We start from the raw sequence: 25,980 nt of genomic DNA, 5'->3' as shown, positions 1-25,980 counted from the left end.
GCACTGAGAGATGTTGAAAAGTTCTTTTGTTGTTGTTGTTTTTGTTTCTGAGACGGAGTTTTGCTCTTGTTGCCTAGGCTGGAGTGCAACACCATGATCTCGACTCACTGCAACCTCCACCTCCCTGGTTCAAGTGATTCTCCTGCCTCAGACTCCCAAGTAGCTGGGATTACAGGCATGCGCCACCACGCCTAGCTAATTTTTTGTATTTTTAGTAGGGACGAGGTTCCTCCATGTTGGTCAGGCTGGTCTCGAACTCGTGACCTCAGGTGATTCCCCCCCATCTCAGCCTCCCAAAGTGCTGGGATTACAAGTGTGAGCCACCGTGCCCAGCCAGATGTTGAAAGTTTGCAGCTGGCACATGGCATGACCAGAGTTGCATTTCCAAAGGATGATTCAGGGTGCCCTGCAGAATGAGTTGGATGGGGCACATGTGATGATTTAGAAAGCTTTTATGATAATTTAGAAGAGAGAGGATGGTGGCTTGAACGTGGAGGTAGCAAAGAGGAGGGATGTACTTGAGAAAAGTAATTTGTTGAATGTGGGGCAACAGGAATGGTCAAAGATGACTTCCAGGTTTCTGGTATGAGCACTAGGATGAATGATGGGAACACTGGAGGAGAAATGGGTTTGTGGGGAAAGATGGTCAAATTCCGTTTTGGACTTGTATCCGAGGCAACTAGAGGACATCTTAGGTTGAGGTATCCAGTGTAGAATTGAGTATAAGAGCTCAGAAGAGAGGTCTGGGCTGGAGACAGAAGTTTGGGAATTGTGTTAATTTAGATATCAGTTTGGCTGCATGTAATAGAGATTCAAATATTAGATTAGGTTCGGCATGATGGCTCACGCCTGTAATCCCAACACTTTGGGAGGCTGAGGCAGGAGAATTGCTTGAGGCTAGGAGTTCAAGGCCAGTCTGGGCAACATAGTAAGACCTTATCTCTATTTTATTTTATTTTGTTTTGTTTGGTTATTTTAGTTTAGTTTAGTTTAATTTTTGAGATGGAGTCTCACTATGTTGCCCCAGCTGGAGTGCAGTGGTGCAGTCTTGGCTCGCTGCAACCTCTGCCTCCTGGGTTCAAGCGATTCTCCTGCCTCAGCCTCAAGTAGCTGGGACTACAGGTGACCGCCACCACGCATGAGTAATTGTTTTGTATTTTTGGTAGAGACAGGGTTTCACCATGTTGGTCAGGCTGGTCTCGAACTTCTGACCTCAAATGATCTTGCCCACCTTGGCCTCCCAAAGTGCTAGGATTACTGGTGAGCCCCCGTGCCTAGCCTTTGTCTCTATTTTAAAATTAAATTTTTAAAAACGACAAAAATAAAAACCAAAATATTAGATTTACAGTAGAAGGTTGGACATATTCGTTCATTGTTTAACAATATCATCTTCCATTTCCTCAGAATAAACCCATTCATTCCCTTTTACCCTTTAGTGAAATGTTCTCCATGACCCTCCTTTGGCCTCTGCCAAAGCTCACTTATTTGGTTAGTAGGCATAAGTATTTTTTCGTAGCCAGCTTTTGGCATCAAATTTGTAAAATGTTTGCATATGCTAGAGAGCCACTAAAATTCTGCTCATTTTTTTTTTTGCTCCTCAAGCCACAATTCCAAGGTGAATCTTGAAAATATAAGCTAGGTCTGGGCAGGGTGGCTCACACCTGTAATCCCAGCACTTTGGGAGGCTGAGGCAGACAGATCACTTGAGTTGGGGAATTTGAAACCAAGCTGGGCAATGTGGTGAAACCCTGTCTCTAAAAAAATACAAAAATTAGTCCAGGCATGGTGGCTCATGCCTGTAATCCCAGCAGTTTGGGAGGCTGAGGCGGGTGGATCACCTGAGGTCAGGAGTTTGAGACCAGCCTAGCCAACATAGTGAAATCCCATCTGTGCTAAAAATAGAAAAATTAACAGATGTGGTGGCACGCACCTGTAATCCCAGCTGCTAGGGAGGCTGAGGCAAGAGAATCACTTGAACCTGGGAGGCGGAGGTTGCAGTGAGCCGAGATCATGCCATTGCACTCCAGCCTGGACAACAATTGTGAAACTCCATCTAAAAAAAAAAAAAAAAAAGTTTAGCCGGGTGTAATCACGTGCACCTGTATTCCCAGCTACTCAGGAGGCTAACGTGGGAGGATTGCTTGAGCCCAGGAGGTGGAGGTTGCTGAGCTGAAATCTCGCCACTGCACTCCAGCCTGTTGGGCGTCTGAGCCAGACCCTGCCTCAGAAAAAAAAAAAAGTTAATCTGAGAGAAGCCAGGCACAACAGACCACATATTGTATGAAATATCCAGAATAGAACCCGTAGACATAGAAAGTAGACTAATGGTTGCCCAGGGAAAGGAAAAGGGAGGAATGGGGAGTAACTGCTAATGGGTACAGGGTTTCTTTCTGGGATGATGAAAATACTCTAAATAGTGGGGATAGTTGCACAACTTAATGAATATACAGTAAAACACTGAGTTAAACACTTAAAAAGAGTAACACGGAGACCTGGCTTGGTGGCTCATACCTGTAATCCCAGCACTTTGGGAGGCCAAGGAGAGAGGATTCCTTGAACCCAGGAATTTGAGGCTGCAGTGAGCCGTGATTGCATCACTGCACTCCAGCCTGGGAAACAGAGCAAGACCCTGTCTCAAAAAAATAAAATAAAATAAAAAAAGTGTGACATGGTTTGTGAATTACATCTCGATGTAGCAGTTATTTAAGAAGGGGAGAGTGCTGCGCATGGTGGCCACACCTGTAATTCCATTACTTTGGGAGGGTGAGATGGGTGGATTGCTTTAGCCCAGGAGTTCGAGACCAGCCTGGCAACATAGAGTGACCTCTTCTTGCTTGAGCCCAGAAGGTCGGGGCTGCAGTGAGCCAGGATTGCACCACTGCACTCCCACTTGGATGACAGAGCGAGACCCTACCTAAAAAAAAATAATTCCAGTGTCAAACAGTCAGGTCTTCACTTCTCTCAACTAACCTTTTTTCTGACATCACAGGTGTGTAGCACCACTTGTTACAGTCTCTTTCCCATTCCCTGCTGCCCCTTCTATATTCTTTTCTTCACATTAATTTGTTTCTTTGAGTACTTTTGATCACGGGTCGCTGAATTGAGATGCTGCATGTGCAGTGCCCACATGCCATTTTATTTTTTTCCTGGTACATCTTGAGGTAGCTTGAGGACAATACTAAGTTGCCTGTTTTCCTTTCCAGCGGAAGGCAGACAGATTGCTGCCAACATGAGGGGTATTGGGATGATGCCCAATGATATTCCTGAGTGGAAGAAGCATGCCTTTGGGGGCAACAAAGCCTCTTACGGAAAAAAGACCCAGATGTCAATCCTTGAGCAGAGGGAGAGCCTGCCCATCTACAAACTGAAGGAGCAATTGGTCCAGGTGAGAAGACTTTTGTGATGTATTGGTGGGGAGTAGGGTTATTGTCTAAAAGAGGGGTGATATTTTTAAATTGAAACTAACGGGACAAGTATGTGCCTACTTGAAGTGGCTCATCCAAAAGAGTTAAGAAAGAAGGAGAAAACTTTCTAAATACTTTTTTTTTAAATGGGGCTGGGCGCGGTAGTGCATGCCTATAATCCCAGCACATCAGAGGCCAAGGCAGGAGGATCACTTGAGCCTAGGAGTTTGAAACCAGCCTGAGGCAACATAGGAAATGTTGTCTCTACAAAAAATAAAAAATTTGGTGGGGCGTGGTGGCCCACACCTGTAATCCGGCACTTTGGGAGGCAAAGGTGGGCGGATCACAAGTTCAGGAGTTCGAGACCATCCTGGCCAACACGGTGAAACCCTGTCTCTACTAAAAATACAAAAAATTAGCTGGGCGTGGTGGCGCATGCCTATAATTCCAGCTACTCTGGAGTCTGAGGCAGGAGAATCGCTTGAATCAGGGAGTCGGAGGTTGCAGTGAGTCAAGATCATGCCGCTGCACTCCAGCCTGGCTACAGAGAGAGACTCTGTCTAAAAAAAAAAAATTACCTGGGTGTGGTGGTCCATGCCTGTAGTCCCAGCTACTCGGGAGGCTGAGATAAGAGGATTGCTTGAGCCTGAGAGGTCGCGGCTACAGTGAACTGCAATCACACCACTGCACTCCAGCCTGGGCGACCAAGTGAGACCCCATATCACAAATGTTTGTGTGTGCGTGTACAGACACACATACTTATGTATGTGTCTGTATATCTTCTTTTTCCTGGGGCCCCTAGAACAGTTTCCAAGTGGGCAGAGTATTGTGTTGCATGGACCAACAGCTCTGTTCAGTAATTAAAAATGAGGATACTCAGTCAATAAACTCATATGGGCAACTCACAGAGTGCTTCGGTACTCTATATTCTGGAGTTCTGATTTTAAGACCACCGAGTCTTCCTTGAGGTAATCACGTTTACTAGTTTCCAGTGAATCCTTTCAACAATATCTTATATGTACACAAGCAAGTACAAATATATGCACACACACGCACACACATTTTATATGAGTACTGTATGTGTTTACAGGTGGCAGTGATATTATATACACTGTTCTACATCTTTTTCCACTTAATGATATATCTCAGAGATTTGTGTGTGTGTGTGTGTGTGTGTGTGTGTGACAGAGTCTCGCTTTGTGCAGGCTGGAGTACAGTGGCATGATCTCAGCTCACTGCAACCTCTACCTCCTGGGCTCAAGTGATCTTCCCACCTCAGACTCCCAAGTAGATGGGACTACAAGGCATACACCATCATGCTCAGCTAGTTTTTTGTATTTTTTGTAGAGATGCGGTCTCACTATATTGTCCAGGCTGGTCTTGAACTCCTGGACTCAAGCAATCCTCCCTCCTTGGCCTCCCAAAGTGCTAGGATTACAGGCATGAGCCACTGTGCCTGGCCTTCTTAAACAAACAAAAAAAATTGCCAGGCCAGGCACAGTGGCTCACACCTGTAATCCCAATACTTTGGGAGGCCAAGGCGGGTGGATCACCTGAGATCAGGAGTTCGAGACCAGCCTGGCCAACATGGTGAAACCCTGTCTCTACTAAAAGTACAAAAATTAGCCGGGCGTGCTGGCGGGCACTTGCAGTCCCAGCTACTTGGGAGGCTGAGGCAGGAGAATCGCTTGAATCCGGAAGGTGGAGGTTGCAATGAGCTGAGATCATGCCACTGCACTCCAGCATGGGCAACAGAGTGAGACTTCGTCTCGAAAAAAAAAAAAAGCCTTTTTTTATGGGCTGTATTATTTGGATAGGCTCTGGTTTATTTAACTAGTCCTATATCCATAGAAACATCGTTGATTGTAATCCTTGGCTGTTACAAACAACGTAGAAATAAGAAATAACTTTTGGGGAAAGATAGTAGAAATTTGGGAGTTACAGTGGGAAGGAACATTTTTTATGTATCTTTTAAATTCATTGTTGACTTCTTTAACTATATGTGTATATTCCTCTTTTCTTTGGTGTTAGAATATAGTAATTATTTTATTCCAGAGTAATGTAGATTTTAATGATCATATTTATATTCTGTTTAATGACCATATTTATATTCTGGCAGATTTTAATGACTATATTTATATTCTGTTGCTTTCAGGCCGTCCATGACAATCAGATCCTGATTGTCATTGGTGAGACAGGATCTGGAAAGACAACACAGATCACCCAGTACCTGGCGGAGGCAGGCTACACTTCCAGGGGCAAGATTGGGTGTACCCAGCCCAGAAGAGTGGCAGCTATGTCGGTGGCCAAAAGAGTGTCAGAGGAGTTTGGTTGTTGCTTAGGCCAAGAGGTAAGTAGATAGTGGAGTCGCTCGAAAAATACCAGAAGCAAAGGCCCAGGTCTCTTAATCTATCAAATGGAAATATTAATAATACTGCCTTTTTTCAGGTTTCTCCTGAGGGAGAGAGGGTTCCCATTATCATAATCAGTCTGTTCAGAGTATAGTCTAAGACATACCTTACTATGAGGAAATTACTGTACATCTTGATCAGATTCTTAAGATTATGAGTGACAGTGACTGGGCTGAAATCTTGCCTGGTGATTGGGAAAAGGAGACATTTGTATCCTAGGTTTTCCCCTTCTCTTCTGCTTTAGGTGGGCTACACCATTCGATTTGAGGACTGCACTAGCCCTGAAACAGTCATCAAGTACATGACAGATGGGATGTTGCTTAGAGAGTGCTTGATTGACCCTGACCTCACTCAGTACGCGATCATCATGTTGGACGAGGCGCATGAGAGGACAATTCACACTGATGTGCTCTTTGGATTGTTGAAAAAGGTAACTAGATGCTCTTTAATGACCCCTCTACCTGTTGGAAGCTGAATTCTGGCAGTTGGATTTGAGTACCTGTGTCTTTGGGTAGTCCTTTTCAGTAAGCCACATAATATTTCTCTTCAGACAGTTCAGAAACGGCAGGACATGAAGCTGATTGTCACCTCAGCCACCTTGGATGCAGTGAAGTTTTCTCAATACTTCTATGAAGCTCCCATTTTCACCATCCCAGGTCGAACATATCCAGTGGAAATACTATACACAAAGGAACCTGAGACAGATTATCTGGATGCCAGCCTGATTACTGTTATGCAGATTCATTTAACAGAACCACCAGGTAAGGGGAAAAGGCAATTTTCCTTTTTGGGAGGCCTAATTTTCCCTCTTAGGCCAAAAGTCCTCATATGGGTATCTTTTTTGCTAATCTTTTTAAAAACACCTTCTAAATATTCATCTCTCTGCAAGCCTCAGGCTTGTATGTTTGAAATGATGGTGGTTATAATGTCATATATAAACAAACTTGTATTGTTTACTTACTGGTCAGAATATGAATGCATATGTTCTGTTATTTGAAGTTTTATTAATATCACCATAGCCTTTGTATAGAACACACACACACACACAGAAAGTAGATGAATGTTCTATTCTGCTCGTAGGTGATATCCTGGTCTTCCTGACTGGTCAGGAAGAAATTGATACTGCTTGTGAGATCCTGTATGAAAGAATGAAATCCCTGGGACCTGATGTTCCAGAGTTAATTATCCTCCCAGTGTACTCTGCTCTTCCCAGTGAGATGCAGACCCGAATCTTTGACCCAGCTCCACCAGGCAGCAGAAAGGTAACATGGGCAAAAATGAAGCTTCATGTGCCCTGAAACCATGTGTTGTGTGCAGCCTGCCAGCCATAGTAGGGATTGCTTAGGGTGTATGCAAGTCTTTTTTTTTTTTTTTTTTTTCTCGAGACAGAGTCTCGCTCTCACCCAGGCAGGAGTGCAATGGCACCATCTCAGCTCACTGCAAGCTCCGCCTCCCGGGTTCACACCATTCTCCTGCCTCAGCCTCCTGAGTAGCTGGGACTACAGGCACCTGCCACCATGCCTGGCTAATTTTTTGTATTTTTAGTAGAGACGGGGTTTCACTGTGTTAGCCAGTGTGGTCTCGATCTCCTGACCTCGTGATCCGCCCGCCTCAGCCTCCCAAAGTGCTGGGATTATAGGTGTGAGCCACCGCACCCGGCCAGGTGTATGCAAGTCTTGTTTGTTAGGTTTCAGAGACTGGTCCAACCAATTTGTTTAGGAATGAGGTCCAACCAATTTGTTTAGTATGTGACCTCTCCTCTTCTTCCTCTTCTCCTTCATTTGACAAATATTTTTTGAGCATCTACCAGGCTTTGGGCTACACATGGGAGCTGCATTGTGAGAACAAGCCTCTATCTGCTGTGGGGCATCCCCCAGTCAACAGACTTTCAGCATTTAGTGTGAAAATGCCACTCATGCTTGGATACCCAGGCGGGAGCACCCAACCCTGTCTTCCTAGAGGAAATAAGGATCTAAGGTAGTCCTGGAGAACTCTTGAAAGGCAAGGGGACAAGCATTCTAAGGACACAGAACTATCTGTGATGACCTGGAGACGAGCAAGTGGGGCCAGTTCAGGGAATGGCATAGTTCCAGTGGCTGAAACCAAGTATATGACTGTGTGTATGAGACAACAGGAAAGGAGACAGATGGATGTAGGTATTTTTTTAGTAACAGTTTTATTGAGATATAATTTACATACCTTTCAATTAACTCCCTCCACCCCCCACTTATTTTTTTTTTGGGGATGGGGTCTCAGTCTGTCACCCAAGGTGGAGTGCAGTGATGTGATTTCAGCTCACTGCAACCTCTGCCTTTCAGGCTCAAGTGATCCTCCTGCCTCAGCCTCCGAAGCAGCTGGGACTACAGGTGCATGCCACCATTCTTGGCTAATTTTTGTTTTTGTTTTTGTGGTTTTTTTTTTGAGACGGAGTTTCGCTCTTGTTGCCCAGGCTGGAGTGCAACGGCACAATCTCGGCTCACTGCAACCTTCACCTCCCAGGTTCAAGCGATTCCCCTGCCTCAGCCTCCCAAGTAGCTGGGACTATAGGCACCCACTACCACGCCTGGCTTATTTTTGTATTTTTAGTAGAGATGGGGTTTCCCCATGTTGGCCGGGCTGGTCTCGAACTCCTGACCTCATGTGATCTGCCGGTCTCGGCCTCCCAAAGTGCTGGGATTACCGGCGTGAGCCACTGCGCCCAGCCAATTTTTGTATTTTTTTTGTAGAAACACAGTTTCGCCATGTTGCCCAGATTGGAATTTACTGTTTTTTGTTTGTTTGTTTGTTTGTTTGTTTGTTTTGAGATGGAGTTTCGCTCTTGTTGCCGAGGCTGGAGTGCAATGGTGCGATCTTGGCTCACCGCAACCTCTGCCTCCCAGATTCAAGCGATTCTCCTGCCTCAGCCTCCCGAGTAGCTGTGATTACAGGCATGTGCCACCACGCCCGGCTAATTTTGTATTTTTAGTAGAGACAGGGTTTCTCCATGCTGGTCAGGCTGGTCTCGAACTCCTGACCTCAGATGATCTGCCCCCCTCGGCCTCCCAAAGCGCCGGGATTCCAGGTGTGAGCCACCGTGCCCAGCCAGAATTTACCCTTTTAAAGTGTACAATTCAAAGGCTTTTACCCATGGTATGTGGGGATTGGTTCCAGGACCCCCGAGGATACCAAAATCCAAGTATGCTCAAGTCTCTTATGTAAAATGCCGTAGTGTTTGCATGTAAACTATGCACATCTTCCTGTGTGATACTTTATCTCTAGATTACCTATAATACCTCATACAGTGTAAATGCTATATAAGCAGTTGTTTTACTGTATTTTTTATTTGTATTTTTTTTATCGTTGAATTTTTTTTCCTCAAATATTTTTAATCTGCTGTTGGTTGAATCCACAGATGGGGAACCAGCAGATACAGAGGGCTAACCATATTCACAGAATTGTGCAGCCATCACCACAATTATATTTAGAACAATTTTATCTCCCTAAAAAGAAATGCTGTACCCTTTAGCAGTCATCTACTCCCATTTACTCCTCTGCTCAGCCTCTGGAAACCACTAACCTATATCTTCCATCTCTGTGGATTTGCCTATTCTAGACATTTCATATAAATGAAATCACATATTTGTGGCTGGCTTGTTTCCAGTGATTTTTCCAGACTTAGCATGTTTTCAGAGTTCATCAACATTGTAGTATGTATCAATACTTCATTTCTTTTTCTTGCTGAATACTGTTGTGTTGTATGGGCACAACACATTTTGTTTATCCATTTATCAGTTGATGGACATTGGAGCTGAGCGCAGTGGCTCACGCCTGTAATTTCATCACTTTGGGAGGCTGAGGCAGATGGATCACCTGAGGTCAGGAGTTCAAGACCAGCCTGGCCGATATGGTGAAACCCTGTCTCTACTAAAAATACAAAAATTAGCCAGGCGTGGTGGCGGGTGCCTGTAATCCCAGCTACCTGGGAGGCTGGGGCAGGAGAATCACCTGAACCCAGGAGGCAGAGGTTTCAGTGAGCCGAGATCGTGCCATTGCACTCCAGCTTGGGCAATGAGCAAAACTATCTCAAAAGGAAGATAAAGATAGACATAGGAGTCATTTTCACTTTTGGGCTTTCTTGAATAATGCTGCTGTGAACATTTGTTTACACATTTTTGTGTGAGCCAGGCACAGTGGCTTATGCCTGTGATCCCAGCATTTTTTTTTTTTTTTTTTTTTGAGACAGAGTCTTGCTCTGTCATCCAGGCTGGAATGCAGTGGCATGATCTTGGTTCATTGCAACGTCTGCCTCCCAGGTTCAACTGATTCTTCTGCCTTAGCCTCCTGAGTAGCTGGGATTACAGACATGTGCCACCATGCCTGGCTAATTTTTGTATTTTTAGTAGAGACAGGGTTTCGACATGTTAACCTGGCTGGTCTCGAACTCCTGACCTCAGATGATCCATCCGCCTCAGCCTCCCAAAGTGCTAGGATTACAGGCATGAGCCACCACACCTGGCAGATCCCAGCATTTTTGGAGACCAAGGTGGGAGGATCCCTTGAGCCCAGAAGTTCAAGATCAGCCTGGGCAACATGGTGAGACCCCTATCTCTACAAAAAAAAAAAAAAAATCAGCCAGGCGTGGTGGCACATGCCTATAGTCCCAGCTACTCAAGAGATTGAGGTGGGAGGATCACTTGAGCCTGGGAGGGTGAGGCTGCTATGAGCCATGATCACACCACTGTACTCCAGCCAGGGCTACAGAGCAAACCAGACCCTGTCTCAAAAAAGAAAACCAAGTTTTTGTGTGGACGTATGTTTTCATTTCTCTTGGACATATACCTAAGAGTAGAAGGCAGATGGACTTGGCCGGGTGTGGTGGCTCACACCTGTAATCCCAGCACTTTGGGAGGCTGAAGCGGATGGATCATGAGGTCAGGAGTTCAAGACCAGCCTGGCCAACATAATGAAACCCAGTCTGTACTAAAAATACAAAAATTAGCCAGGCATGGTGACGCGTGCCTGTAATCTCAGCTACTCGGGAGGCTGAGGCAGGAGAATCGCTTGAACCCGGGAGGTGGAGGTTGCAGTAAGCCGAGATTGCACCACTGCACTCCAGCTTGGGCAACAGAGTGAGACTCTGTCTCAAAAAAAAAAAAAAAAGGCAGATGGACTTGAGTAATGTTAAAGACTTAAAATGGACAAGACTTGGTGGGTACTAGCAGGTAAAGGGAAGAAGGGTGAGGGAAGTCAGGCATGACTGTCAGGTTTCTGGCTTGGGCAGCTGGATGGAAGATGGCACTGAGGAGGGAAACATGGGAGGAGGCTTGAGTGGAAAGATGGTGAATTTCTCCCCTATTCTATTCCTAATAATGAGAGTTCTTTCTAAGCAGGGCTTCTGTAGTTCTGTAGCAGGTAGAAGCCTTTCAGGACCAGTAAGATGCTGGCATGATGCGTGATATTCCGGTGCCCCCAGTGATGATTTTTCCAAGCAATTGTGTTTTATTAGCTGAAACTTTGGGTGGAAGAACAGTGACAGTGCCAAGCTGAGACTAATAATCCTCCAGATCACAGACTGCTACACACACGCAAACTGTGAAATTCCTGTGTCATCTCATGGTTCATTTTATGATCAGTAAAAAGAAGCAATCTCCCTCTTGTTCCACATACATATTCCACAAAATACAAGCAGCCCATTTTTTAGTCCAGATGTCTCGGTAGGGGAAAGAAAAATCTCATTTTGCATTGGCACATGTGATGCCAGGAAATCTCTGCTTTCCCAGGGTGCTAGAAAATTAAAATTGTAGTAATCAACATTGGATCTAGAAAATAAGATACACAGTAGCTATTTGCATCAAATGAAATTGGCTTTTATTGGCCGTAGCTTTTTCCTATTCCACTCACCTCTCAGGTACCATCCTTTTTCCAACTTAACCATTAAGCAGAAGGTACCTCCCTTCTGCTGTTGGAGGCTGAGCTGGGATTAAGTGTCATTTTAACCGTCTAGAGAGAGAGATAGCCACATATTACTTTGGGAAGATATCTGGGTTCAGAAGACCATTTCACACCTCAGGGCTGAGCCTGGGCACCTCACTCCAGCTTTGCCCCTCTTGCCTGCAGGTTGTGATTGCCACCAATATCGCAGAGACATCGCTGACTATTGATGGTATCTACTATGTGGTGGACCCAGGATTCGTGAAGCAGAAAGTTTACAATTCCAAGACAGGGATTGACCAGCTCGTGGTGACGCCTATTTCTCAGGTATGACGGCTTGTATCAACAGTTTTCCTGATAATCCTGATTAGGGCCTTTCTGAAATTTTTTTATGGTTATATATTTCAAACTTGTTTTCAAAGATGAACTTCTATGATACTGGGTACTATAATGACATGAGGGAAGGATTTTTTGTTATTTGTTTTTAATCTTTTTTTATCCCTGAAGTCTGATTGATCCTTGAAGTTTTTAATCTTTTTTTTTTTTTTTTTTGAGACTAAGTTTCACTCTTGTTGCTCAGGCTGGAGTGCAGTGGCGCAATCTTGGCTCACTGCAACCTCTGCTTCCTGGGTTCAAGTGATTCTCCTGCCTTAGCCTCCCAAGTAGCTGGGATTACAGGCATGTGCCACCACACCCAGCTAATTTTCTATTTTTAGTAGAGACGGGGTTTCACCATGTTGGTCAGGCTGGTCTTGAACTCCCAACCTCAGATGATCCACCCGTCTTGGCCTCCCAAAGTGCTGGGATTACAGGTGTGAGCCACCACGCCTGGCCCTTTTTAATCTTTAGAATAGTATTTCACTATTAAAATGCCCCCATAAAGGCCAGACACCTTGGCTCACACCTGTAATCCCAGCACTTTGGAATGCTGAAGTGGGAGGATTGCTTGAGGCCAAGAGTTCTAAACTAGCCTGGGCAACATAGCAAGACTCTGTCACTATAAAAAATTAAAAAAAAAATTAGCCTGGTATTGGGGCATGTGCCACGAGTCCCAGCTGCTTAAGAGTCTGAGGTGGGAGGATCACTTGAGCCCAGGAGTCTGAGGCTGCAGTGAGCTAAGATAGCGTCACTGCACTCTAGCTGGGGCAACAGAGCAAGACTGTGTCTCTAAAATAATAATAATAATTTGTTTAAATGCCCCGTAAAACTAGAACATAAAAAAAGTTTGAATCCTAGTACCCTATATTACCTATTTTAGATGGAAAGATCAGTACTTTATTTTCTAGTACCTTGCTTAGCTACGAGATAGATAGCTGAGATAATAATAAATTATATGATTTTCTGGTTTTTTGGTAATTATGGAATAATTTCCTGCCTAAATGACATTTAAAAATGAATTACCCGATCACTTTTTTGAGAGAAGTTTGGCAACAGTATATCCAAAACTTAAATGTTCATCTCTTTAACCTAACTGTTCTGCTTCTAGAAATTTATCTGAAAGTTAGAAATGATTAAATACATGTCCAAAGGTAATAGAAAAGGATGTTCATCGAAGGATTTGTTTATATCAGAGGAAACCTGGAAAAAATTCTAAATGTATTCCAAAAGGGAAGTAGTTTAATAAATTATGGTATATTCATGCCATAGAATGTTGGTGGCATTAACATGGTGGTGTGTATCTATATTTAATGACATAAACATGTAACTATAATATTTTATTTGAAAAAGTGAGCCTACAAAACAGCATGAATGGTATAATCCAATTTTTGTTTAAAAATAGATGGTGAGCATTTCTGCAGAGTATGTGTGAGTGAGCTGTGCCCAAGATTGAAAGCATGTAGTCTAAATGTTAGCCAAGATTATTTATGGGTGGTGCTACTAGATGATGTGCATTTTCTTTTATACTTTTATATGTTGTCTTAATCTTTTACAGTGGGTATGTATTACTTTCATAATTTGTGAAAGCCTTAAGGCTATTTTTATTTTGAAACTTAAGTAATAATAATAGCTAACACTTTTTGTTTTGTTTTGTTTTTTGAGATGGGGCCTTGCTCTGTCGCCCAGGCTGGAGTGCAGTGGTGCGATCTCAGCTCACTGCAACCTCGGCCTCCTGGGTTCAAGTGATTCTTCTGCCTCAGCCTCCCAAGTAGCTGGGACTACAGGCGCATGCCGCCATGACCACCTAATTTTTGTATTTTTGGTAGAGATGGGGTTTCACTGTCTTAGCCAGGATGGTCTCCATCTCCTGACCTCATGATCCACCCGCCTCAGCCTCCCAAAGTGCTGGGATTACAGGCATAAGCCACTGTGCCTGGCCCAATAATAGCTAACACTTACAGTGTACTTAACGTCCTAGATACATGCATTGACTCAGTGCATTCTCGCATTGATCCTATGTGGTAGATATTATTTTCACAGATGAGGAACCTGAGGCACAGAGGGGTTAGGTGATTTGCCTAACATCACAGAGCTAGTGGAGCCAAGATTTGAACCTGGGTAGCCTGGCTCCAGCTTGTATGCTCTATACTACTTGTCAGGGTGGTGGTGATCAAAAAATTAGTTACACATGCCTGTCCTGATTTGGAGAGAGACATGTGTAGAATGCTGTGGAGTCCAGCCACTGTGTGTGATTGCTGCCTGGATTTGTGTGGTTAGTTGTCCTTTCATAACCTATCCTTTGGTTTGGAGCTGGCATAGTAATTTGTAAATCCTGGTACTGTTTGTAACAACAGATGGTTTTGTCAGAAAATGGCCCTCTTCAGATTGCTATTCATTGTTTCCTAGCAACCTATGGCTAAACTACATTTTTTTTAATTAAAAAAAAATCAGTGTTTTTGAAGTAGTGTTATACTATTTTTGAAAAACAGAAGAAAAAAATTTACCCATCATCCTACTACCTCCACTGTTATTATTTTGCTGTTTTTCATTCCAGTCTTTTTTCATGTTTATTTCTTTCATGGTTGCAATTTTAGTAGTCAAGTAAGTATGCAGTTTTGTATATTTTTTTGAGTATTTAATTTTCCTGTTAGAATAATACCTGTTCAATATTTGGTAAAATCTAAAGAAAATAGACCTCATCTGCAAGCCTACTATCAGAGTTAGCCACTGTTAACATTTTAGGGTTTTTTTCGCCTAGTCATTTCCTTCTAGTAGTTGATATATAAAGACTTTTACTAAAATTATTTTACATTGTTTCGTAACTTGCATTTTGCATTTAATGTGAATGAACATTTTCTTCTGTCATTTAACATTGCAAACATGATTTTTATTTTTATTTTTTATTTTATTTTGAGTCAGGATCAGTCTTTGTTGTTGCCCAGGCTGTAGTGCAGTGGTGTGGTTACGGCTCACTGCAGCCAGCCTCGACCTCCCCAGGCTCAGGTGATCGTCCCATCTGAGCCTCCTGAATACTGGGACTACAGGCGTGAGCCACCACACCAAGCTAATTTTTGTATTTTTTGTAGAGATGAAGTTTCAACATATTGCCCTGGCTGATCTCAAACTCCTGGGCTCATGCAATCTGCCCACCTTGGCCTCCCAAAGTGCTGGGATTATAGGCGTGAGCCACGCCGCCTGGCCTGCAAACATAATTTTTAAAATGACTGCAGAGTCATCATTGAGATGATTGACATAATATGTTTATTTCACTTACATTTTTGGTCATAACTGTGGGGATGGTGTTCTGTCATCTTGTTTTATGCTTTCTCTTTTATATTGCGCCACACTATTTTGAAGATATGTCTCAGATCTGTATAATATTTCTTCCATTAACCCTGCTTGTATTGCCTCCCTCGAACAAACTTCCCCGAAGTGCTGAGTATGGAGAGGGGAAGATAAGAGCATTGGTAGTCTTGGAAATGGTCCCAAAGGAAATGAAATCAACCCCATTTCTGATTTTGCCAGTTGTTAATTGTCCCCCTTTTAACAGATATCCTGGGTAAAGCTGTTAAGCAGTGTTTAACAGATATGTTGCTTTTATATGCCCACCCCTCTAGGCTCAGGCAAAGCAACGAGCTGGCAGAGCTGGGAGAACAGGCCCAGGGAAGTGTTACAGGTTGTACACAGAACGTGCCTACCGAGATGAAATGCTGACCACCAACGTGCCGGAAATCCAGAGAACCAACTTAGCAAGCACAGTGCTGTCACTCAAGGTAGAAATCACTGTCTTGTTAAAATGGGTTGGTGGAACAGTCCAGTCCTGGCCTTCATAAATGAATTTCAGTTTTATGAACCTTGTTAAATACTTTAGTAACCTCATGAAAGCAGTCCCTTTGAGTGAAATGCAAATGGCTGTGATAACAGCCTCTCACGGCAGGTCTGGGGCTAAGTTGGCATGTCTGCTGTGAACACACATTTTTTCTTACCATAACAACCAGCAGGATATTAGGTTGTAAAAGGTTCTAGTTAGGAGCATTTTCTAAAAGGAAATTAGAAAAATATAATCAATGCCAAACTGTGGACAAACACACCTAACCTCAACCACTTTAGCACTCAGATCCAATTCTGTTCTTTTAGAACGAGAGAAAAACCCCCTGTTCAAAAACTTTGCAAGGGAACTGTCAGTACAGATTTCAGACTGGCTCTCAGGGGCTTGGTTTTCATTCTGAATCATTGTTCTTCCTCTCTCAGTCCCCAGTGAGGACTTCATTCTCTTTTGGCAGGAGGAGCTGTATGAGTAATTTCCCAGCTGATGGCGTTTCCCCCAACACTGATGCTACCCTGGAGCCCTGGTACTTTCTGGTGCAGAGTGCTCTGTTGTCATTTATTATTTATTCCCTGTAAAAGAGGCTAAAACAGAGCTTTGGAAAGAAAAAAGAAACCTACTCCAGTCTCTGAAGTGCCAACAGAGAGGCATCTGTGGCTTAGACTTCAGCTCCAAACTGCAACTTTGGGCAAGTTTATTTACTTTGCCCTCTGCTCTGTGTTCTGCTCTGAAAAAGGGGCTGTTAATAGTATTTGTTGGAAAGATAAGTGAGATAATGTAGGTAAAGGCACTTGGCACAGTGCTTGATGATTGCTAACATAATTCCTCATAGTTATTATTCACACAATAAACATTTATTGAACACCTGCTGTGTTTATGGTCACGATCACTTTATGAGAAAGAAATAGAAAGCTTAGGTCCTACCACATCACACTTTATATACACTTGAATCGTGCATCATTCAGTCGTTTCTTTTATTCATCGAATTAGCTAATGTATTGAACACCTGCTACGTGACAGGCATGTAGATTGCACTGTGGTGGTTTTGTGAACATAGTTCTTACCCAGTGTGAACTCTCTGAAAGCAGGGGCCATATCCTGGCCATCTTTATATCCCTCCCACCTAACATGGTATGAGATCCCTCATAGATATATAGTAGAAATGATGTATGCAAGAGACAGGACAAGTTGGTAGACTATATTATTATTATTATTGTAAAATACATAACAACATTTACTATTGTAAGCTTTTTAAAGTATACAATTCAGTGGCATTAAATACATTCAAGATGTTGTACAACCATCACCAACATCCATTTCCAGAACTTTTTCATTGTCCCAAACAGAAACTCTGTACCCATTAAACAGTAACTCCCCTTTCCCCCTTCCTCTATCCCTTGGTAACTACTCTTCTACTTTCTACCTCTCTGAATTTGTCTATTCTAGATAGCCTCATTTAAGTGGAATCATACAATATTCTTTTGTATCTGACCTGTTTCTCTTAGAATAATGTTTTCAAGATTTATTCATGTTATTTTCAAGGTTTATCCATTTATTTCATTCCTTTCTAAGGGTGAATAGTATTCTGTTGTATGTATGTACCACATTTTGTTTATCCATTCATCAGCAGATGGACATTTGGATTGTTTCTACCTTTTGGCTATTATCAATAATGCTGCTGTGAACATTAGTGTGCAGGTATCTGTTTGAGTCTGCTTTCAGTTCTTTTGGATATATACCTAGAAGTGTAATTGCTGGGTCATGTGCTAATTCTGTATTTAGCCTATTAAGGAACCACCAAACTCTTCTACAGTGGCTGCAACATCTTACATTCCCACCAGCAATGCATGAGGTTTCTGATATCTCCCGTCCTCACTGACATTTGTTAGTTTCTGTTTTTTAAAAAAATTATAGCCATCCTAGTGGGTATGAAGTGATATTTCATTGTAGTTTTGATTTGCATTTCCCTAATTACTACTGATGTTGTGCATCTGTGCATCTTTTTATGTGCTTGTTGGCCATTTGTATATCTTCTTTGAAGAAATGTCTATTCAAGCTCTGTGCCTATTTTTTAAATTGAGTTGTTTGTCCTTTTGTTGTTGAATTGTACGTATTGTCATTTTGAGAGAGTGTTAGGGTTGTTTTTTTTTTTTTGGCAGACGTTTTATCATGTTGCCCAGGCTGGTCTCAACTCCCGGACTCAAGCGATTCTCCCTCCTTGGCCTCCCAAACTGCTGAGATTACAGGTGTGAGCCACCATGCCCAACTGAGAGAGTATTTTCAAAAAGTTTCCTGAGAAATTATGTGCTTTCCTTTGGGAGGCCGAGGCAGGTGGATCACTTGAGGTCAGGAGTTCAAGACCAGCCTGGCCAACATAGTGAAACCCCATCTCTACTGAAAATACAAAAATTAGCTGGGCATGATGGCGGGTGCCTATAATCCCAGCTACTTGGGATGCTGAGGCAGGAGAATCGCTTGAACGTAGGAGGTGGAGGTTGCAGTGAGCTGAGATCGGGCCACTGCACTCCAGCCTGGGTGACAGAGTGAGACTCTGTCTCAAGTATGTGCTTTCTATTATAATAGTCTGAGTTTTATGTGGCCCAGCCCTGGAAGTTACCGCCAGTCTCACTGGTGGCTTCCTAATTGCAATTGAAGAAATGGGAAATAAAGTAACAAGTAGCTTCCCCACATGCTGACACTGGCTAGACTGACCCTCTTATCACATGCCTTCTTCCTTTCTGTTCTAGGCCATGGGTATCAATGATCTGCTGTCCTTTGATTTCATGGATGCCCCACCTATGGAAACTTTGATCACAGCCATGGAGCAGCTGTACACACTGGGGGCCCTGGATGACGAGGGCCTGCTCACTCGCTTGGGCCGCCGGGTAAGGGACAGACTCAACTTCCTGTGCTTTTGGGAAGATTCCCTGGTCAGCCTTTCACATCCTTCGGTCTGTACAAAGTCAGGCTGAGGCCGTGGATAAGCTTTGAGTAAAATTCTAAATGTTTGTTTTTAACCTGAATTTCTCCACTATCACTTTAAACTGTTTCTTCTTTATACAAAAAGGTGTTCTGTTCATAATTTTGCCTGAGGATGTATTACTGAACGTAGCCTTAATTAGAAACGGCATCTGCAAAATTCTCATCTACCCCAACAGTAGTTATATGCTTGGTCACATACATCCCGTTGGAGTTTATTTGGGAAAAGAATAAACAACAGCATTCTTCTGATAGAGAAAGGCATCCCAAGACATCATTATGCTTTGGGAAAATCTGTGTTGTTACCCACTCTGACCAAGGTCTTGCTATGGTGAATCCAAATGTGTCTTCCACAGGGAAGCAGTTGTAGTCTTTTTTTCTCCCTCTAGATGGCAGAGTTCCCTCTGGAGCCAATGCTATGCAAAATGCTCATCATGTCTGTGCATCTGGGCTGCAGTGAGGAAATGCTGACCATTGTATCCATGCTGTCTGTGCAGAACGTCTTCTATAGGCCCAAGGTAGGAAGTTCAGATCCAAGTTTAGATGGGGGTGCCATGAAGTTGGGGTAGTTGGCCTGTTGCCATTCCAATGCTTGATGTGGACTTTTTTTTTTTTTTTGAGATGGAGTCTCACTCTGTTGCCCGGGCTGGAGTGCAGTGGAATGATCTTGCAATCTCTACCTCCCGGGTTCAAGCAGTTCTCCTGCCTCAGCCTCCAGAGCAGCTGGGATCACAGGCGTGCGCCACCGTGGGCTGCTAATTTTTGTATTTTTAGTAGAGACAGGGTTGCACCATGTTGGCCAGGCTGGTCTCAAACTCCTGGCCTCAAGTGATCCTCTTGCCTCAGCTTCCCAAAATGCTGGGATTACAGGCCTGAGCCATCATGCCTAGCCTGATGTGGACACTTTTGATAGGGTCTTGTAGGGCTCCCTAGAATTGCTCCATGTTCAATTAGTAGCTGTTGAGTCGGAAATGTTCCTCTGTCCCACTGCTTGGCAGGATAAACAAGCCCTTGCAGATCAGAAGAAGGCCAAATTCCACCAGACTGAAGGGGACCACCTCACCCTGCTAGCTGTGTACAACTCCTGGAAGAACAACAAGTTCTCCAACCCATGGTGCTATGAGAACTTTATCCAGGCTCGTTCCCTGCGCCGGGCCCAGGACATTCGCAAGCAGATGTTAGGCATAATGGACAGGTAAGCCGGAATCTGATGACTCTGCATGTTTGAGTTGAACCACCTTGAGTATCATGTCTTTTCATCTCTGTGTGCACCTGTAAAGCTATAGGCACCTTTTCTCTTACTCCTCACATAACCCTTTTCCTCCAGCTTTTCCATCTTTGTTATATTCCTTCTCCCCAAGTAAGGGTATGCCTGAGAATTACCTCAGATACCTAAGAGGAAGATTATCTGTTAGTTGTTGAAAAAAATGCTCTTTGTTTGCAACCCTCTGGAACATTATTACTGTGGAATTGAATACCTGTCTAAACAAAGTGTCTGTCTCTGAGTGCCTCCGTCTGCCTACTGTGTAGAGCTGCCTCTGTAGTACACTTAGGGCTGGAAGGAAGGTCCTGGTGACTACTCTGGGCACCCCAAGATGGATGTGTTGGGCACTGTCATTGTGAAAATAGACCTGTGAAAGCTGAGTGGGCTCATATCTTTTGTCCTATCTTGATAGACACAAGCTGGATGTTGTTTCCTGTGGCAAGTCCACAGTCCGAGTGCAGAAGGCCATCTGCAGTGGGTTCTTCCGTAATGCTGCCAAGAAAGACCCGCAGGAGGGTTACCGGACACTGATCGACCAGCAGGTGGTCTATATCCATCCTTCCAGTGCCCTCTTCAACAGACAGCCAGAATGGTAGGTGGACATGTCCCAGGGTCTAGGGGCTTTTCTGGGCAGAGAAAAACCTGTAAATCTCCTGGTATTTTGTGATTGAGTCTTCACTACTCCCAGTATGTCCTAGTATAACACTGCTTGCCTTTCTAGAGCAGCAGAAACCTGAACTAGGCACAATGTATCAAACCCTATGAGAGAATTAAATCATAGGGGTGAGACCTAGTTGAAAAAAAGAAATTGTGGTTTAAAAAACTACCTAGTGGCCAGGCACAGTGGCTCATGCCTGTAATCCCAGCACTTTGGGAGGCTGAGGCGGGCAGATCAGCCGAGGTCGGGAGTTCAAGACCAGCCTGACCAACATGGAGAAACCCTGTCTCTACTAAAAATACAAAATTAGCCAGGTGTGGTGGCGCATGCCTGTAATCCCAGCTACTTGGGAGGCTGAGACAGGACAATCGCTTGAACCCAGGAGGTGGAGGTTGCTGTGAGCCGAAATCGCCCATTGCACTCCAGCCTGGGCAACAAGAGCGAAACTCCATCTCAAAAAAAAAAAAAAAAAAAAAAAAAAACTACCTAGGGGCTAGGCATGGTGGCTCACGTCTGTAATCCCAGCACTTTGGGAGGCCAAGGCAGGTGGATCACCAGAGGTCAGGAATTCCAGGCCAACCTGACCAACATAGTGAAACTATGTCTCTACTAAAAATACAAAGTTAGCCAGGCGTGGTGGCAGGCACCTGTAATCCCAGCTACTTGGGAGGCTGAGACATGAGAATAGCTTGAACCCGGGAGGCAGAGGTTGCAGTGAGCTGAGATTGTGCCATTGTACTCCAGCCTGGGAGACAGAGTGAGACTCCGTCTCAAAAAAAAAAAAAAAGAAAAGAAAAAAACAACTACCTAGTGATGTAGTTTAAAAAAAAAAACTTGTTTTAAAGTAGCATTTTAAAAAAATTGGACTCTATCTAGAACCCTAATGTAAAACTGATTTAAAACCACCATGTTATCACAGTAGAAGGGTTAGAAATGTGGCTCCTTGCATGTTTGGCCTTCTCCATCCCTTGTGGCAGTGTGAGGCCCCTCTTCAGAGCCCTAGAATTCTGTGGAAACATTCTAATAAACCATCCTCACATTTTATAGAGCAAGAAACAGATTAGAGAAGGGATGTGATTGGCTCCATGTCACTTAACTAGTTAGAGCCAGAGCCAGGACTAGAATACATTCTCCTGAGACCTTTCTTGTGGTTAGAGGTGTGCGGGTGCTTCAGTATTGGGGTGTGGCTGTCATAAACAGACTGCAGTCTTATAGGTGTCAGGCAGGAGAGGTAATAGTATAAAATGTAAGCTCAGCTGAGGCCTACTAGGGACCAGGTTGACTGTAGAGTGGGGCCTATATCCAGAGGCTTGAGTCCTATCTCTGTCCCCCCTCAGGGTGGTGTACCATGAGCTGGTGCTCACCACCAAGGAATACATGCGTGAAGTTACCACCATCGACCCTCGGTGGCTTGTGGAGTTTGCCCCAGCCTTCTTCAAGGTCTCAGACCCAACTAAGCTAAGCAAACAGAAGAAGCAACAGCGTCTTGAACCCTTGTACAACCGCTATGAGGAACCCAATGCCTGGAGAATATCTCGAGCCTTCCGACGGCGCTGAAAGGCAAGATTGTTCCTTTGCCTCTCCAGCAGCAGTAGCCAGAGCTTGGACTTATCGATGACAGGCTGGTCCTGAGGATACAGCTGTCCTGTGACTGACTGTCTTAACTGAGCATTTTCTCAACTCGACTCTCATTTCTTCCCTGCTGGTAAAATAGAAACAGGGATTTAAACCTGGCTTTGGCAAGAGCCTGCAGCCTCCATCACCCCAAGTCCTTGGGCCCAGTTGGGAGCTCATATCTAACACAGAGACACATTGCATCACCTTCAAGAAAGGGACAATTTGTGCAGCCCCAGGATGGGAAGGTGGAGTGGGCGAGCATCTTGTGCAGGGACATGGTGAAGGCCCTGATGCCCCAGCTAGCAGGAGCTACTGTGCTCATCTAAAGTGTTTGCCCCACTTCCCACCGTCTCCAGCCCCTGTACTTTGGCTTGACCTCGTGAAAATATTTATTTTCTTAAGGAAACAAAAATGGTTTTCTGTGACTGTTTTCTTTTAGCCGAAAGGTTAGGATATTGGCCTGGGCTCAGGGTGAGGGAGATTTAGTATCTGTGCTCTGGCACACATGATGAGAATCCCCTGAATCCCCTAAAACCAGAGCGCAGGGCCTCTTTGCGCTCGGAAACAACGTACAGCCCAGACTTCCAGCCTTGTCTTTCAGCATCAGCACTAGCCAGGCCGTGCTGGGGGATCGCCCGATGATCAACCATGTCCTCTCCACAGAGCACTTCAGTCTGGAGGCCTGAGTGGCTACAGATGGCACATATTAAATACAGAAGGTTTCCCCTTGCTCCCTCCACCTCCCACATTCGCAATGTGCAGCATGTCCCATTTCCTTTTGAAACATACTAAGTAACAACACAGCTTTTATTTTATTTTGTTTTTATTTTTTTCCCCTAAGGTCCTGGATGGACTTTAACAAAGGGATTTTATGGTCAAAACCTCCCTTTCCCCACTCCAAACAGAAAACAAACATAACACCTCTCCTCTCAGCTGGTTTGTGCTGCCAGTATCTGTGCTGCAGGGCTTGTTCTTAGTGGTTTTTTCCTAGCACTTGCTTGGAGAATGGCCACCTCCTTGTGCCCTCCTCACAGCTCCTGAGGAGGGTTTTTTTTTTTTTCTTCCCATAGAGATGGGTTCCCACTATGCTGCCCAGGCTGCTCTCCAATCCCTGACGTCAAGCAATCTTCCTGCCTCTGCGTCCCAAAGCGCTGGGATTACAGTCGAGAGCCACTGTCCTCTGCACTGAGGAGGCTCCTTACCTGGCGGAACATCAGGCAGGTCTTGCCAGGCCAGGTTGCGGAACTTACGGAAAGCTGGTCTGGATGTAGTGCTTGTAGAGAAGCTTCTGAGAGATTGGGCACATCCTGTTACGTTGCTGCTTCTCCTGTCCTTATGTTATTAGTAAGTTCTGAAGTGATGTAAATGCTAGAACTACTGTAGAACTGTATGCCAGACACTAAGAGAGACTATGTAACATTCCAGGATATAAAGGAATGTATGTTGTCACTGGGCAGCAAACCACACCCTAAAGACAATTCAGAAAGAGTCCGAGGGAGAGGAATATAGGCCAGGCAATCTGCTGGCTGCAGATCCCTGCCCCTTCATTAAGCTGAGTGAGTGCCTCCTGATGCTGTCTGAGTATGCGCCTTCGTAAGCCCAGGCCAGTAATCAAGGGGCAGGGCATTGTTGTGTGTTAACCTTGAAGGCCTTCTGGGGAGAGACAGTACAGGGACCTCAAATGAAACCAAAGGGGAAACGGGGACTGGGCACCCACCTCCCCAATCTCGTTTTGTTTTGTTTTTGTTTTTGTTAAGACAGGGTCTTGCCATCTTGCCTAGGCTGGCATCAAACTCCTGAGCTCAAGTGATCTTCCTGCCTCAGCCTCCTGAGTAGCTGGGACTACAGGTGCATGTCACCACACCTGGCTCCCAGTCCTAATTCCAGCCTAAATTTTCCCCATTCAGAAACACTCCTGAATATAGTGGCCCAGCCTGTCCTGACTGAGTGCCCAGCACTGACAATGTTGACACCTGGGGAGGGAGGGTTGGGTTTCAAGCTGAGGTTGAAAAGGGATGTTGAATGGGCTAAGGATAAGAGACAGCAGGGTTGGTTATCTTTTCTGGCTCAGGTGGAGGAAAGAGAAGGATCCCCATTCTGTGGGTGTTCCTTGACCATCTCTCTACCCTAGAGCTGAGGTCACTTCTCTGCTATGACAACATAGCTGGGTTCTGACCTTTTGACCATCAGGAAAGCAATGTCAGCAGCTGAGCTGAGCCTGCTCTGAGGGAGAAGGGGGGGTCCTGTCCAGATGCAGAAGGGGAGCTTGCCTGCTGCTCTCACACAATGGAGGCCTTGTTTCTCTTCCTTGAACCAGTATTTCCCAAGATTGAGTGACAGCCCAGGAGAGGATATGGGTCTCATGCAGAGAGCTGGGATCTTCTTGGCCATTAAAGTATATTGTTCACCCCCACCCCGCGAGAACCAAGCTCAGGAGTTGCCTGCCTCTGCACACATGCTGAGTGTGCTGTTTGTGTATATGGCGGGACCGTCCCTATGGGGCATGTGTGAGCTCCGCAGCTGGGTCAGGCTCCTCGGTCCAGGTTTACTTCATCCCGCCTGGACGTGATTTGGCTTTGACTGTCTCTCCTGCAGCCCAAAGCACTTCCTCCCCGTGGTTGCTGTAGCTGTCTCATTGGAGCAGTGCCTCTCCAAGTTTGAGGATTTGAACAAAGAACTGGGACTGGTGACTTGTTAATGAACAGTTCAGAGGGCAGAGGGCAATCATCTCAGCTTGTGGAGACCTTTCTTTCCCTGGATGCTGCTTCTCAGCTAAATCCCTCTCCGTGTGTGTACTCGGCCTTCAGGGTTTCCACCGATTTTTACACCTTCTTCCCACCGTGATAGCTTGGCTTTAATGTGGAATTAAATTATATATTTTTAAAACCTGTTTTTAAAATTTTGTTTCTTGCACTAAATTGTGTCAGTACATTGATATTTTGTGTTTCTAGGAAGAAGTAATGTTGCCTTTTATTTGTGGGTAGTGGTCGAGGGGCATCCCTTCCTGCAAGGGATGGTCTCAGGTTGGTGCTGGGCCAACCTGAGACATGAACAGAGTTGGGCTGGCCCAACCTCAGCACAGCTACAGTTTCTATTTAACAGGAGAGCACCGGTTTTTACCTGAGCATGTCTCCTGGGCAGCGGTTTACATAGCAGCTGGCTCTAGAACCACCCATTCTGCCCCTCCCACCTGTTGTCACATCTCAGTCATACGTCCTCCATAGGTGTCACCATGTTGTCCACTTCGCCATTTCTACCTACCCCCAAAAAACTCAGCCTCAGGACTCTGATCTCTCCCAAATTTGGGCAAGGAGAATCTAGGTGTTTCCCACTCCCCGGAAGATCTCATCTCCACTGGCCAGAATCCAGGGCCTGCTCTAGCCTCTCTCTGTACCATCTGGCCTGGGAGCCTTTCTCCTTTGCCCCATTCTCCAGACAAACACTTGTCCCCAACCCCAGCAAAAGTAGCAACCTAGAGCTGAGGTAGGAGGGAGGACATGCAATTGGGGTCTATGTGGGGCAGCAGGGTCATG

General features: G+C 44.7%; 1 protein-coding gene across 7 annotated transcripts in view; it reads left to right on the top strand.

Annotated features, from left to right (window-relative positions):
- The window catches only part of DHX8 (DEAH-box helicase 8), a 43,014-nt gene extending 17,677 nt beyond the window's left edge, over positions 1–25,337 (top strand). For 3 of the 7 annotated variants that reach the window (XM_004041532.5, XM_055388002.2, XM_055388004.2), the window contains 12 exons: positions 3,204–3,385; positions 5,560–5,754; positions 6,060–6,245; positions 6,366–6,576; positions 6,896–7,077; positions 11,912–12,052; positions 15,721–15,876; positions 18,677–18,814; positions 19,298–19,426; positions 19,907–20,103; positions 20,585–20,764; positions 22,168–22,859. In XM_004041532.5, coding sequence (XP_004041580.3) covers positions 3,204–3,385; positions 5,560–5,754; positions 6,060–6,245; positions 6,366–6,576; positions 6,896–7,077; positions 11,912–12,052; positions 15,721–15,876; positions 18,677–18,814; positions 19,298–19,426; positions 19,907–20,103; positions 20,585–20,764; positions 22,168–22,387 — 2,117 coding nt within the window. In that variant the 3' untranslated portion in view covers positions 22,388–22,859. Of the gene's footprint in view, positions 1–3,203; positions 3,386–5,559; positions 5,755–6,059; positions 6,246–6,365; positions 6,577–6,895; positions 7,078–11,911; positions 12,053–15,720; positions 15,877–18,676; positions 18,815–19,297; positions 19,427–19,906; positions 20,104–20,584; positions 20,765–22,167; positions 22,860–23,517 lie in introns of those variants that run through there. The other 4 variants (XM_055388003.2, XM_004041533.5, XM_063706395.1 and 1 more) reach the window with 3 other exon arrangements.
- Positions 25,338–25,980: the final 643 nt, after the last annotated feature.

This window comes from Gorilla gorilla, chromosome 4 (genome assembly GCF_029281585.2).
Source record: "Gorilla gorilla gorilla isolate KB3781 chromosome 4, NHGRI_mGorGor1-v2.1_pri, whole genome shotgun sequence".
Taxonomy (NCBI): domain Eukaryota; kingdom Metazoa; phylum Chordata; class Mammalia; order Primates; family Hominidae; genus Gorilla; species Gorilla gorilla.
This window is presented reverse-complemented; position numbering and strand designations above follow the sequence as displayed.